The sequence below is a fragment of the Enhydra lutris genome, unplaced genomic scaffold, assembly GCF_002288905.1.
Source record: "Enhydra lutris kenyoni isolate GAN:26980312 unplaced genomic scaffold, ASM228890v2 scaffoldscaffold36, whole genome shotgun sequence".
In the NCBI taxonomy this organism is placed as follows: Eukaryota; Metazoa; Chordata; class Mammalia; order Carnivora; family Mustelidae; genus Enhydra; species Enhydra lutris.
The window spans coordinates 4,803,088-4,814,734 of NW_019154120.1; the positions used below are offsets into that span (position 1 = coordinate 4,803,088).

Below are 11,647 nucleotides of genomic sequence, written 5' to 3' on the forward strand. Positions count from 1 at the left end.
TTTTCTAGTCCCTCTCCTGTCCCACCCCACTCCCCACTTCCTTCTTTCTTTCCTTCCTTCTTTCTTTCTCTCCTTCCTTCCTCCTTTCCTTTCCCTTTCCCGAGATGAACTTTTACAGTGAGTCATTCTTGGAGTTTATGAACCCTTTACGGTTTTGTAGAGGGGACTGGACAGGTCATCTGTCATTCTAATTTGACTTTTCCGTCTTACCTTCAGAAAGGGGCCAGGCGCCAGGAGTGCAGGAAGGGCTGTCCTGAAGCAGTGTGCCCGGCGGGGAAAGCGCTGTGAGCAGCCCCCCAAAGACCAGCTGGTGTCTATGGAGAGGTGAGTCCTCATAGATGGCGCTCTTCTGGGGAGCTCTGGGGTGGAGTTCTTAGACAAAATTCCAATGCTGTGCATACCAAGCTGCTGTTCTGAGCTGAGAATAGAATTGCGTAGGAAGAAAGTACAACATGGAGAGTTTGCTGTGAGTCATCAGCCTGTCACCGCTGTCATTATTAGACTAGGTTTATGAAGTGAACTTCTGAAAGTGACAAGTAAATTTTCCTTTTTAAAAAATGTTCTTCAAAGTTATTCACGTTCTAGTTGATCAAAATGCTTGAAACCGTGGAAAGGAGATTAAAGTGTGTTCTTCTAAAAGGTCCAGGGGCCTCTGGGTCTGTTAGCTTTCTGAGCTTTGCAAGTCCATTTTGCCCTGGCAAGGTTCTGCAGGATGTTTTTTTTTTTTAAAATTTTTTTTAACTAATTGTTTGAACTTGATGCTGAGATGGCTGTGGATTTGTGCTGTACTGACGCTTCTGGAGCACCAACTCTCTGCTAAGCATTGTCTGGCACCTGAACACGTGTGGGCACTGCAGACATTTCCATTGGGGGGAGTAGGGCTCACATAGTCTGTGTATCGCAAAATCCAGATTCAAATGTAAGTTGCCTGATCTCAAGTTTTGGGCTTTGATGTTATAACTCAGCTACCAGAGTACATGCTTTCAGGTGTTTTTAAAGATAAATGAGAACTAAAAAAGAGTTAATTAAGGACAGCAATTTAAGCTTTAAACACTATACTCTGAAAACACTATCTGTCATACAATAATATGATACAAGAAATAGAACGAATATTCATTTGGTTTATCTGTTTGCCAAATATCCGAGGACCTTCTCTGTACTAAATACTGTGCTCTGACACTTTGTGAGTTTCTAGGATTGTCCTGCTTCTCACTTTCCTGTCTCCTTCCCCATCCTCCCCCACCTCCATCCTCTGCAGTATGAAACAATTAGAATCCCACACAGAGTGACCCAGTATGGTGTGGATAGTGATTTTTCCAGCTTTGAGGATACCTCATGAACCATAGCTAAGAATGTCTTTGATCTCTATTGTTCTAACTATAAAGAGGGGGTTTTCTGCTTTTGCTAGAAGTACAGGGAGAACCCTCCTCCCTTCATTATCTTAGTCTGCTGGGTAGGAAGGTGAACCCTCTAATGGCCTTTGAATAGGATTTTAGTCTAATTAATTCTTCCTGGATAAGATTTGCCAGATACTTTTCTGAAATGTTTTCTTTAAGCCCAGCTCTACATTTTTTTTAGATTACATTTGCTTATAAAATAATAACTATGAGTTTTTGTGAAACAGTTGAATCAAAATATGAAAACTGTGTGCGACGGGTAATCCAAATGGTCACAAAGTGTATTTTCTTGCAACTTTGCCGTCTCTGCGTTAGCAACATTTTGCCGCTTAAAGTGTCTAATTTATTGACTCTGAATGTAAGGAATTTCATTTAGCAGGAGGGATTTAATTAATCCCTAAGCAAAACTGCTTTTTTAACGAATCGGGGAGTCTCTGGTTGAATATCCCCAAAGCTTCTGAGTGGGGGGAGCTCAGCCTGGTGACGCAGACCAGGCAAGTCTTGCATTCGTCATCTTTCTCCAAGGATCCATTTCATTCTTTCTCACTATTGTTGGAATCTTAGCACTGATTATTTCCCTATGAAACATTTGATAACCTGACTTTCATTATAATTTAAAAAAGTAAAGTCATTGAAATCATAAGTGGAGATAGGGGCAAACCATTTTAAATTGGCCGAAGGGTTTTACTGCCCCAGTTCTCTGTCCCCAGGCCCCCCACCCCTTGCCCCACAGTCTTCTGTGGCTTGCTTTCTTCCAGCCTCAGGTCCAAAGGTGCCCGTTCCTGACTTCCTAACGTTGGTAAGGCTTTCTGGACATGCTCAGGTTCTGATAGTTGTTATGTAAAAGTGTAAGATCATAGAAATACATGGGGTATTGAGAATTCAGCTCAATGTCATTTATCTAGACAATAAAGGAGAAAGGAAAAGAGAGTTCAGAAAATCTTATGGGGCTTGGAGTTTCCTTAAAGTGCTGGGGGAAGGTTTCAAGTGTGAGGATGTATTGGAAGGGGGTGCATGAGGGGTGGTATGGGTTAGGTGGAAGATAAGTGGATATTTCCTATTCCAGTTTCTTCTTCCTCTCCCCCTCCTCCCCCTCCTCCTCCTTCCCCTCCTCCCCCTCCTCCTCCTCCTTTTTTCTGAGGAGGAAGATTCTGTGTTACTTTTTAATGAATAGCTAAGAATCCATTCTTTTTCTCTTACTTCATTTTATCTCATCGAAGAATGATGGGTACTTTCATGAGGGAGATAGGGAAGTCCTGCCTGTGGATTCACAGTGTATGAATATGGGTAATGTGCCAAAGGAGTTAGCTTGCCATGACCTTGGGTCTCTGGATTCGTTTAGGTCATGAGGACTGTGGTAGCAGGACATTTCACTTGAGAAACCAGTGGAAGATAAGGGTACAGTTTGCCTCTCATACAGGAGGGGTGCTGGTCGCTCTCTGTTTGGTGGTGAACAGCCAGGTGTTTTCTGGATAACTTTTAGCTCAAATGCTTGCCTGCCTCTCTGATTTTTTCCCCTCTCCCAGGATGCCCTCAGAAATCTTGCTGAAGATCTTTTCCTACTTGGATGCTGTGACCCTGCTGTGTGCTGGATGTGTGAACAGGCGCTTTTATCATCTGTCCAATGACAAGTAAGGAGAAAACCAAATCTCTCTGTCCTCTTTTGATGGTGTTTTGATAGAAGTCATGAAAACTAATAAGACTGTTTTAACCATTTTTTTTAAATTTAAAAGAATTAATTTTGAAAGTGTTTCTAGACACAGATGTAGTATGTCTAATGCTTTACATGGTCAAATGGATATTCCCAGTGATTTGCATTTATACACTTTAAAAAAAAAAGGAGTATCTTTGCATGAACTGAAAAAGATCAAACTTGTTATTGGTGTGCGCTTGTCTCCTGTATGGAAGACTGTATCTTCAGTGTCAGTATGTGTCAGTATGCACACAAGTGGGTTTCAGTGTGGGTTCAAGGGAAATAAGCCTGTTCTTGACAATAACTCTAGAATGGATGTCAAGCAATTTTTGTGTCTCTTTCTTAATGACTCCTAATAGGAGGTGAAGACATTCACTAAAGCAAAGTGCAGTAAGGCATTTTCATGAAAGAGGTCAATTAAATATCCCAAACTAGCTTTTTCGGGGAGTTCTTACATTGTTAAAGGATGGAGTTCCGATTGCTCAATAAGTCGATAAATTATAAATAGCTTTGTTTCTCTAAACATCACCTCTCCCCACTGACCTTCACGGGCTCAGATGGTGTAAGCACTGGGCCTTCCAGTGGATTTGGGGCCATACCTCTAGTGATGTTCCTTGCATACTTTTCTTATTAATTATATGCCCATCCCACTTTCTTGGGAGTTGTCCTTTAAAAATCTGAGCTTCTGATGCAATTACCTGTGTGTTTGTTTTCTTATTATAAGAAATATCTTAATTGCATACATTGCATTTTATTTTTTTATTTTTTAAAGATTTTATTTGTTTACTTTAAAGAGCTAACGTGTGCACAAACATGAGCAGGGGAGTGGGGGAGAAGGAGAGAATCTCCAGCAGACTGTACCCTGAACGTGGAGCCTAACAAGGGGCTCTATTCCACGGCTCCAAGACCATGACTGGAGCCGAAACAGCGAATCAGGCGCTCCTGCCACTCCTCCTGCTTGTGCTCTGGCTTTCAAGTAAATAAATAAAATCTTTAAAAAAAAAAAATCAGGTGCTCCACCGACTGAGTCACCTAGGCACCCCCCCGCACATATTGAATGTTATTTTTAAGAGTCACTGTCTGATCGTATAGTCAGACTTCAAAAAGGGCACGTTAACACTTCATTAGAACAATAAATTGGGCCCATTTTGTCAACAGCTTGTTTGATTGAAGCGTGTGTGTGCCTGACTGGTAGTCAGAATAGCTAAATACGCTCTTGTCCTCAAATCCACCTTAGTCTTCTAACAGGATGGGGATCAAGAAATGAATGTGTCTGGGTTTTAAGTACTTGTTGAAGCATCTTATACGTGACATTTGCATTTTATAAATAATTACGTGGAACAATCCACACAGGATTTTAATTCTATAAAGAGTTCTTTTTCGGCTTCACCATGGTAAGCGCGGTCGGCTGACGTGCGGAAGCGGTTCTTCCTGCAGGTGGCACAGGTGGCACAGATGGCAGGTGTGGCGGTGCCCGAGGCTGCGTAGGGCCCCGGGCGCGCGCTCGCGGGTCGGGAGCCGGCGCGTGCGCGGGAGCAGAGTCCGCTGTGCTGCGAGCGGTGCCCGGGTTCGCGGTGCGAATGACGAGGAACGTCGGTCCGCGGAAACCGGAACAAGCTTCTCTGTCAAGGAGTTTATAAAACTGCCTGCTCAAGGGCTTTTGGCGAAATCGCGTCAGGTTTACCTCGCCGGACCTCAGTCGTCGTCATTTTGCAGCTCTTAGCTCAGGTGGCAAAGGCCAGATGTTTCTGAACGAGACGATAAATACCTGAGGGCAGAAGACTTGGTGCGGAGGCTTCCGCGGGGAGAGAAAGGACCGGACGGTGCGGCCTAGAACGAGTCGCGGTGGGGTCCGGTTCGGGGTGTGTGTGCGGGGCCCCTCGCGGCTGCGGCAGTGCGGGGCTGCGCCGTTCTGGGGCGCACAGGCTTGCCTCCGGGGCGCGGGGGTCCCCAGCGCGGGGCCGCCTTCTCCTCGCTGCCTCTGGGCCGCGGCCACGTCGTCCCACATGCAACGACGCCGAAGTGCGGAGACGGGGGTCAGCATGTCGTTGCGCTTATTCAGGTAAAGCGCACTTTTCACTGTAGGAAACTGAGTTTAGCCCCGCCTCGGTCTCCCCCAAGAGACTGTTCCCCAGTTTCTGTCTTTCCCTGAAGGCGACCGTTGGCTGTTGGCTGGGAGAGGCCTGCCTTGGGCTGACTTCGTCCCCCCCCACCCCCTCCACAGCCCCCACCCCCCCTGCCACCGCTCCGAGCTCCTGGCCTCTGGGCGCGACAGGCAGGGGAGGCGCGGGTGGGGCTCTGAGCTGAATTGGGACTCAGCCTTGTGGCTGATGGGCTCTTTGCATTTGGGTAAATTACTTGGTTCCGTCAAGTTCGTTCGCTGTTACTGAAGAGGCCGAGAGCCCCGCAGGCAGGCCTGTGAGCTCTGGCAGAGGCTGCGGGGGCGGCCCCGGGGCCTCCGTCTCCTCCACAGACACGGACGCGCCTGGGCCGCAGCTTCGCACGGGGGCTCCGTTACAGTGTCTGCTCGGTGGGGACAGTAATAGTAGCTACTGTCTGGGTTCGTTGATGATTAAACTAGTTAACCTTTACAAAGTCCTCAAATTAATGCTTAACACAGTGCTCAAAAAATACTGTGATTTTTTCTTTTTTCTTTTTTCGCTCATTATGCAGCGAATTTTTTCTTTCTTCTCTTTGTGCAAGCACAATGTGTTCCTTGTGGAAAAATTAAAACATAGAAATCAAAAATAACATACAATTCCATTGCTGCTGACATTTCTCTCTATGTGTATGTGTATATGGTTCTCTTCTGATCTTTTAAAAAGGTACATACTTAAAAGTACACAATAGGAATCCCCGGGTGTATTTCTTGTTATCTCTCTGCAATCTGTTATTCCATTAGTGCTGTAGAAAGGTAGTGGTTTGGAGATGCCAAAGACCATGAGATCACTCATTTCAACTTGACCCTGGGAAACAAGCTTTTCCTTTTAGTGTGTGTTTCTGGGGTTGGCGAATCTGAAACACTTACCTCAAACTGCAGTTCACTGTAACACACAAGCGACTATAAATGTTCGGTTTGATTTATTCGTGGACTCGGACTGTTTAAAAATGATCGTGCATCTCTGAGGTAATCTGTTGCTGCTGCAGGAGCATGCGAGTGTCTCTTAGTTAACGTAGCTCCTCTTCTCCCCCAGTTTTATTTGGTTTAGAATCTATACAACTGCATTTTCACCTAAACGATGTAACTGGAAAGTTAACTTGGCAGAGAAGTCTGCTGTATCTATGAAGTCACTGTCGGTTGAGGATAAAGAAGCTGGATATTGGAAGAAAGAATTTATTACAAAGCAAAGAGCATCTGTAAAAGCCGTGCTCGCTCAGGTTCTCCAGCCTGTCAACCCGGACACAGGCCTTCCCGTCAAAACCAAAGAGGCCCTCAGGTACAAGCGCCCTCTTGAGCCATGCACGCCAGTTACTTGAGGGCCCCGTTTAACATTTATGTGCCCGTCACTGTGGAAAGGATGACAGAAGCCCAGGGGACCCTGTGTGTGAGCACATAGGTGCAGCTTAGCCTGTAAGGGACCGTCTTTTGAAGATTTATATGTTCCTGTGCACCTGTTAGCCATATAGTATTTCTCAATTCCATATACATGGCCCGGAGTTTATATGCGAAGCAGAAATAACCTAGGAATCTGCTGTAGTCAAGCAGGAGCACCCAGAGCACCCTTCCTTCTGGGCAGAACTCGTGTATTGCCAGTTCCGAGAACATGGGAGGCGTTCAGTGACTGTTTGATGGGTGAGGAGAAAAGCTCTGTAGAGGGAACCATTGATGAACTGAACATTTACGTTGGGTGCTTTTGGAGAACTTCAGCTTCGGCTTTTCAGGAATTAGATACTTTAGAGATGATATGTGTAGTCGACTTTAGCGGTTTTTTTGTTGTTGTTGTATTGTTTTTTTCCTCCTGCAATGAGGCAATCATTTTTAGCTTTTCTTTCTCCAGAATATCTGGTTTATATTGGGTAATTATATTGAAAGCAAAAAATGGACAAGAGTACGTCATGGAACACACTGACCTTTCCGTACATGATTCATCAGTGACGATTATGTGGTATGGCAAAAACTGGCCACAGCTAGCCATGCTGTCAGCCTTAGATTTGTGTGGTGTGATGCCAGTTTTTATGGACCGGTCTAAAACCCCCTCCAAAAATGGGTAAGTACTAATTCAACAGAACCTTTGGGTGAGAACATCTTAGGTGTAAATACTTGTACGTTAAAAATACCATCAGCATATTTTAATTTGATTTCATCTTAAAGACTTCTCGTGCATTGCAGATCACTATAGAATAGAAAAAGAATGTTTTTTTTTAACATTTATGATTAGATCTAAATTTAGTGTCCTCATATGTTAGTTGTCTGTAACAGAGAATAGTATTCTAGTTAGCGAAATTCCTAGGTGACTGATGGCTAACCTTTTGAGTCCTTAGTTTTAACCATTTTAACACAAAGATATACAAAGCTATTATATCTGTTTTTAGTAAATGGTACAGTAATCATAGTTTAAACATTAGGTCCTAAGGTAATGATTCTTACTTTTATGTGCCTTTCTGTTGGACTGACTGGATGTGTGACCTTGGGCAAGTGGCTTAGCCTCTGTGCCTCAGCTTTCCCATGTGTGGAAGGGGTTGGTGATGATGGCGATGAGTGCTGAGTGTGTGTGGCTGTTGTGAAGAGGACCAGAAGGTTTCACTGTCAAGTGCATTAGTCAGATCCGTGGGTGTCACCTTGCTGATGTGCACCGAGTCCTCACTTAGGGCTCTGTGCTGCGTCCACATGCATTCCAGGTCTCTCCCGCTCACTCTGCTGGTCATTAGTCCCTTTCTCCTAAAAGCCAGATGCTGCCTTCTCTACTGTCCTGACCTCCGAGTGCGAGTGCAGCTACATAGAAGGCACGGCGAACGTAGAGGTACACAGGTCATAGCTGCCTTTTCCAGGGTTGGTTTCCTGCCCTCGACTGCCTCCTTCACTGCCTGGCATCCATTGACGTTGCCATGGCATTTACCAGATGTTGTTCCTGCCAGCCTGCGTGCTGGGGTTCCACCCCAGGTTTCTTTCACACGTCACGTGTGTCCTTGGGATGGAAGGTATTATCGTGGTGCGAGAGCGTTCTTTCACAGCTTCCCTGGACACAGACACATTTTTACAACTTTGTAACCCGGGACCTTGTTTGAGTTTCAGCTCTCTGGTGCTGATTCTTTGAGGATGTTTCAGGGTTAGGTTTCTCCTTGTGCTGGGAATGTGAGCTCTGGGCTTCTCAGTGGTGATAAAGCTGGTCTCATTGTATTCTGAAAATAAACAATGCTACTGAGAATAACACATGAATGATTTTCCCTGATTACGTTACTGAAGATATTTCGGAAGCATGTTCACTTTTATAATTGGTACCTGTATTTGGATAAATCTCTGAAATTTTGTATGGTATCATGATAGACACCAGTTTTTTCTTTGATAGTGTTTAGTTTCATGCACTAGGAAATGGTGTTTGGAGAATCAGTCCACTGTCTCTGTACTAATACAAGCAACATGTTACTTGGCATATCACGAAATATTATTTATAGTATTAGGACAACATTATTAACATCAATTAAGATGGTCATGGAAGACGAAGTGGATAGGCTTGAACTGTAAAGCTGAGTTAAAGCTATTTTGCTCCTTAAAACTGCCATATGAGTCAGGAATCCTAGATACCGTGCAGTGGGAGAAGTGCTAGAATTCATCGGGAAAATTGATTTAGTGTAATTTATTTCCATTAAAACTCAGTGGACTTCAGAAAGTGTTTGATAAGCTGTGGGGAGCAGACATTGAAAGTGTTTTTTAGGAATCTCTTTTGAGGGGCTCTTTGTTGCAAGTGGGAGAGTGAATGCTTTTATCATGCAGAAATTCTCACATGCATCTGTGTGACAGCAAAGGAGAAACTTGGTGATTGTTATTTGAGTCTTTTTTGTTTCCTCCATGAGGAAATTTTCAAGAATAGTGAAAGCCTTATTTATGTAATTTGCAATTTGAATTTTCCTGTATTTGATACCTTTCTAGTCAGACTCATTAAATTTTCTTCTCTGCAAGTGTTCTCCATGCTGTGATTTATGCTGTATGTCTCCAAGATATTAGCCTTCGTTTCTCCTCTCTGTGTGGCCTGTGAGGCCGAGGCACATAGGGACTTCGCCTGTTCTCTCTGGAGTCTGTTTAAACTGCTGTGCAGCTGTGGTATGACTAGTCTCCTTTTGGGCCCACTGAAGAGTGTGAGAGGAGGGTTTTCATGCCCTGCTTGGCCTCATCTGTCCACACTGATAACCATAGAGGCAGTGACTACCATTTCTGAGCACCTTGGGGTTGGATCTAAGGTTTTCTTGATGCCAGACTTAGGTTCCTAACCCTGTGTTTGGCTTTCTCCCTGTGTATTCTACCTAACTGGGGTATATTTTTAGGTCACACATCACATACATACACTCGCCGACCACCACTCCTTAACTGTGGTTTTCAGCCCAAAAAGTCCTTTGAAGATTGAGGGAGAGACGAGGGTAGTCTGGGAGCTGCCGATTTGGTTCTGATGCTTAAAGCCTCCCCCTCTCACGCTCCCACTTGGAAACAGTACCACTGCAGAAACTCCTTAGTTTTCTGATTCTTTTACTAAGTGAACATTTGAATACCTTTCTCCTGCCAGCTGGTGTCTTAGGTGCTGGAGGAGAATGCTGGAAGGCCACATGGCCCCAGCTCCATAGGGACTTGCCTCAAATGGTAAGCTGTGTTAATTGGCCACTGAGAGCTCACCTGCCTTATAATTTCTATATATTGCTATATCTATATGATTTCTATATATCTATATATTTTATATAGCTATATCTATATTTACCATTGTAGCACTTTAGAAGTTTCATTCTGTTGTTTTTACCTCTTATGATGAATAGCAAAAGTGTTTCCTTTGTGTTTCCTTACACATCTGAGTTGTTACTTCCTCTTGGACATTAATTCAATACGCAGTTCACAGTGGATCTCCTTCATGACAGCACTCAGGAGATTTTGGTTTAAATTCATTTTCTAATATTAAAATGTTCACCCTCTCTGAGTTATCCTTGATAAAACTTTAAAAGGTATATATATCTGCTTTCAGACAACACCCTGAGACCCCCTCCTTTTTTGTCATTTAAAATATTTCATCTTTGCTTATGCATTATATGCCTTGATTAGGAGTACATGTGGGAATCTACTTTTTTTTTTTTTTTTTAAAGATTTTTATTCATTTATTTCAGAGAGAGAGAGATCACAAGTAGGCAGAGAGGCAGGCAGAGAGAGAGAGAGAGAGAGGAGGAAGCAGGTTCTCCGCTGAGCGGAGAGCTCGATGCGGGACTCGATCCCAGGACCCTGAGATCATGACCTGAGCCGAAGGCAGAGGCTTAACCCACTGAGCCACCCAGGTGCCCCGGGAATCTACTTTTGATGATAGCATTGTGCTGGGCTCTGAGGGGAAGAGGAGAGAAGATGGTTCTTTCTCACCCTCATGACTCTTCTACTTCTGACTGAGCTGTTGAGTTGATAGTAAGAGCGAGGAGGAGGGAAGGAAACCATTTGGGTGAGAAACTTGGGTGTGTCCATTTTCTTGTTATTTATAGGAGTTGTTTATGTCCCCGACCCTCCCCACACCATTCATTAACGAGGTGCACATTATTAGCATGCTCTTCTAAAGTCTTCTTGGGTGCACTAGACAGAATTGATAATACTCCAGATGTGAAAACTCATTTCTCTCTTTCCTTTCTTTGGCATGGATGTGCAAAGACCTCGGTGGCATTCTTTAATTGCAAAGTACCATCTAAGTAACTTAACTGAATCCACCATGATTGGCTGGGACAGCCTGATTCGGATCTTCTGTCTACACCCAGGCCTCCTGGTGGGGCTGTGGAAGGTAAGGTTCCAGTGCCTGCCTGCCCTTTGCCATCTCCCTCCCCGCTCCATCTTGACTCACCATTATGCATGATACCAAATGTGAGGTACCTCCAACTTTCCAATAACCACAGTCTGTTTTACGCTCCAGCAACTTCATTTTCCTAGCTAAACGACCCCCTGTTCAGTGGAGGCCCCTCTGCTGTTCTGCTGTCACAAATGAGAGGCGACCTGTTCCTGTCTGCATGGTTTTGTTCATGTTCTCCCTCCCGTGTCATTGGAGCCTCCCCCTTCCTCCTTCCCAGCAGTCCCTGCTCCTTCCTCCTTTCACATCCGGTGTCTGCCAGAGGGTCTCTTACTGTGTGTTTACCTAGTCTCCACATGTGTTTCTGATCCGGTATGTGTGGCCTTACATGTAATCTGCCTTTCAGGAGACAGTGTCTGAAGAGTTCTCCTCTCCCACTAGATGAGGTTTCTTTTTTGCCAGGGTGAGACTGTTGACTGGCCCCGTCCTTTGGGGTTACTTTCTGGGCAGTCACTTCGGCAACGAGCATAACAGTGTGATGTTTCCTGTGTACCACATGTGGATGGAGATCTGTGGCCTCGGTTTGTGGGAGCTTTAAGATG

The 11,647-nt window shown here is 44.6% G+C and overlaps 1 protein-coding gene across 2 annotated transcripts in view; it reads left to right on the forward strand.

Moving 5' to 3' along the window:
- Window positions 1–220: 220 nt before the first annotated feature.
- Window positions 221–11,647, forward strand: part of LOC111154253 (F-box protein 15) — a 38,705-nt gene continuing 27,278 nt past the window's right edge. Inside the window, exons 1-5 of one of the 2 annotated variants that reach the window (XM_022513755.1) lie at window positions 221–324; window positions 2,924–3,028; window positions 6,285–6,527; window positions 7,089–7,298; window positions 10,916–11,042. In XM_022513755.1, coding sequence (XP_022369463.1) covers window positions 317–324; window positions 2,924–3,028; window positions 6,285–6,527; window positions 7,089–7,298; window positions 10,916–11,042 — 693 coding nt within the window. In that variant the 5' untranslated portion in view covers window positions 221–316. The remainder of the gene's footprint in view (window positions 325–2,923; window positions 3,029–6,284; window positions 6,528–7,088; window positions 7,299–10,915; window positions 11,043–11,647) is intronic. The other variant, XM_022513754.1, reaches the window with a different exon arrangement.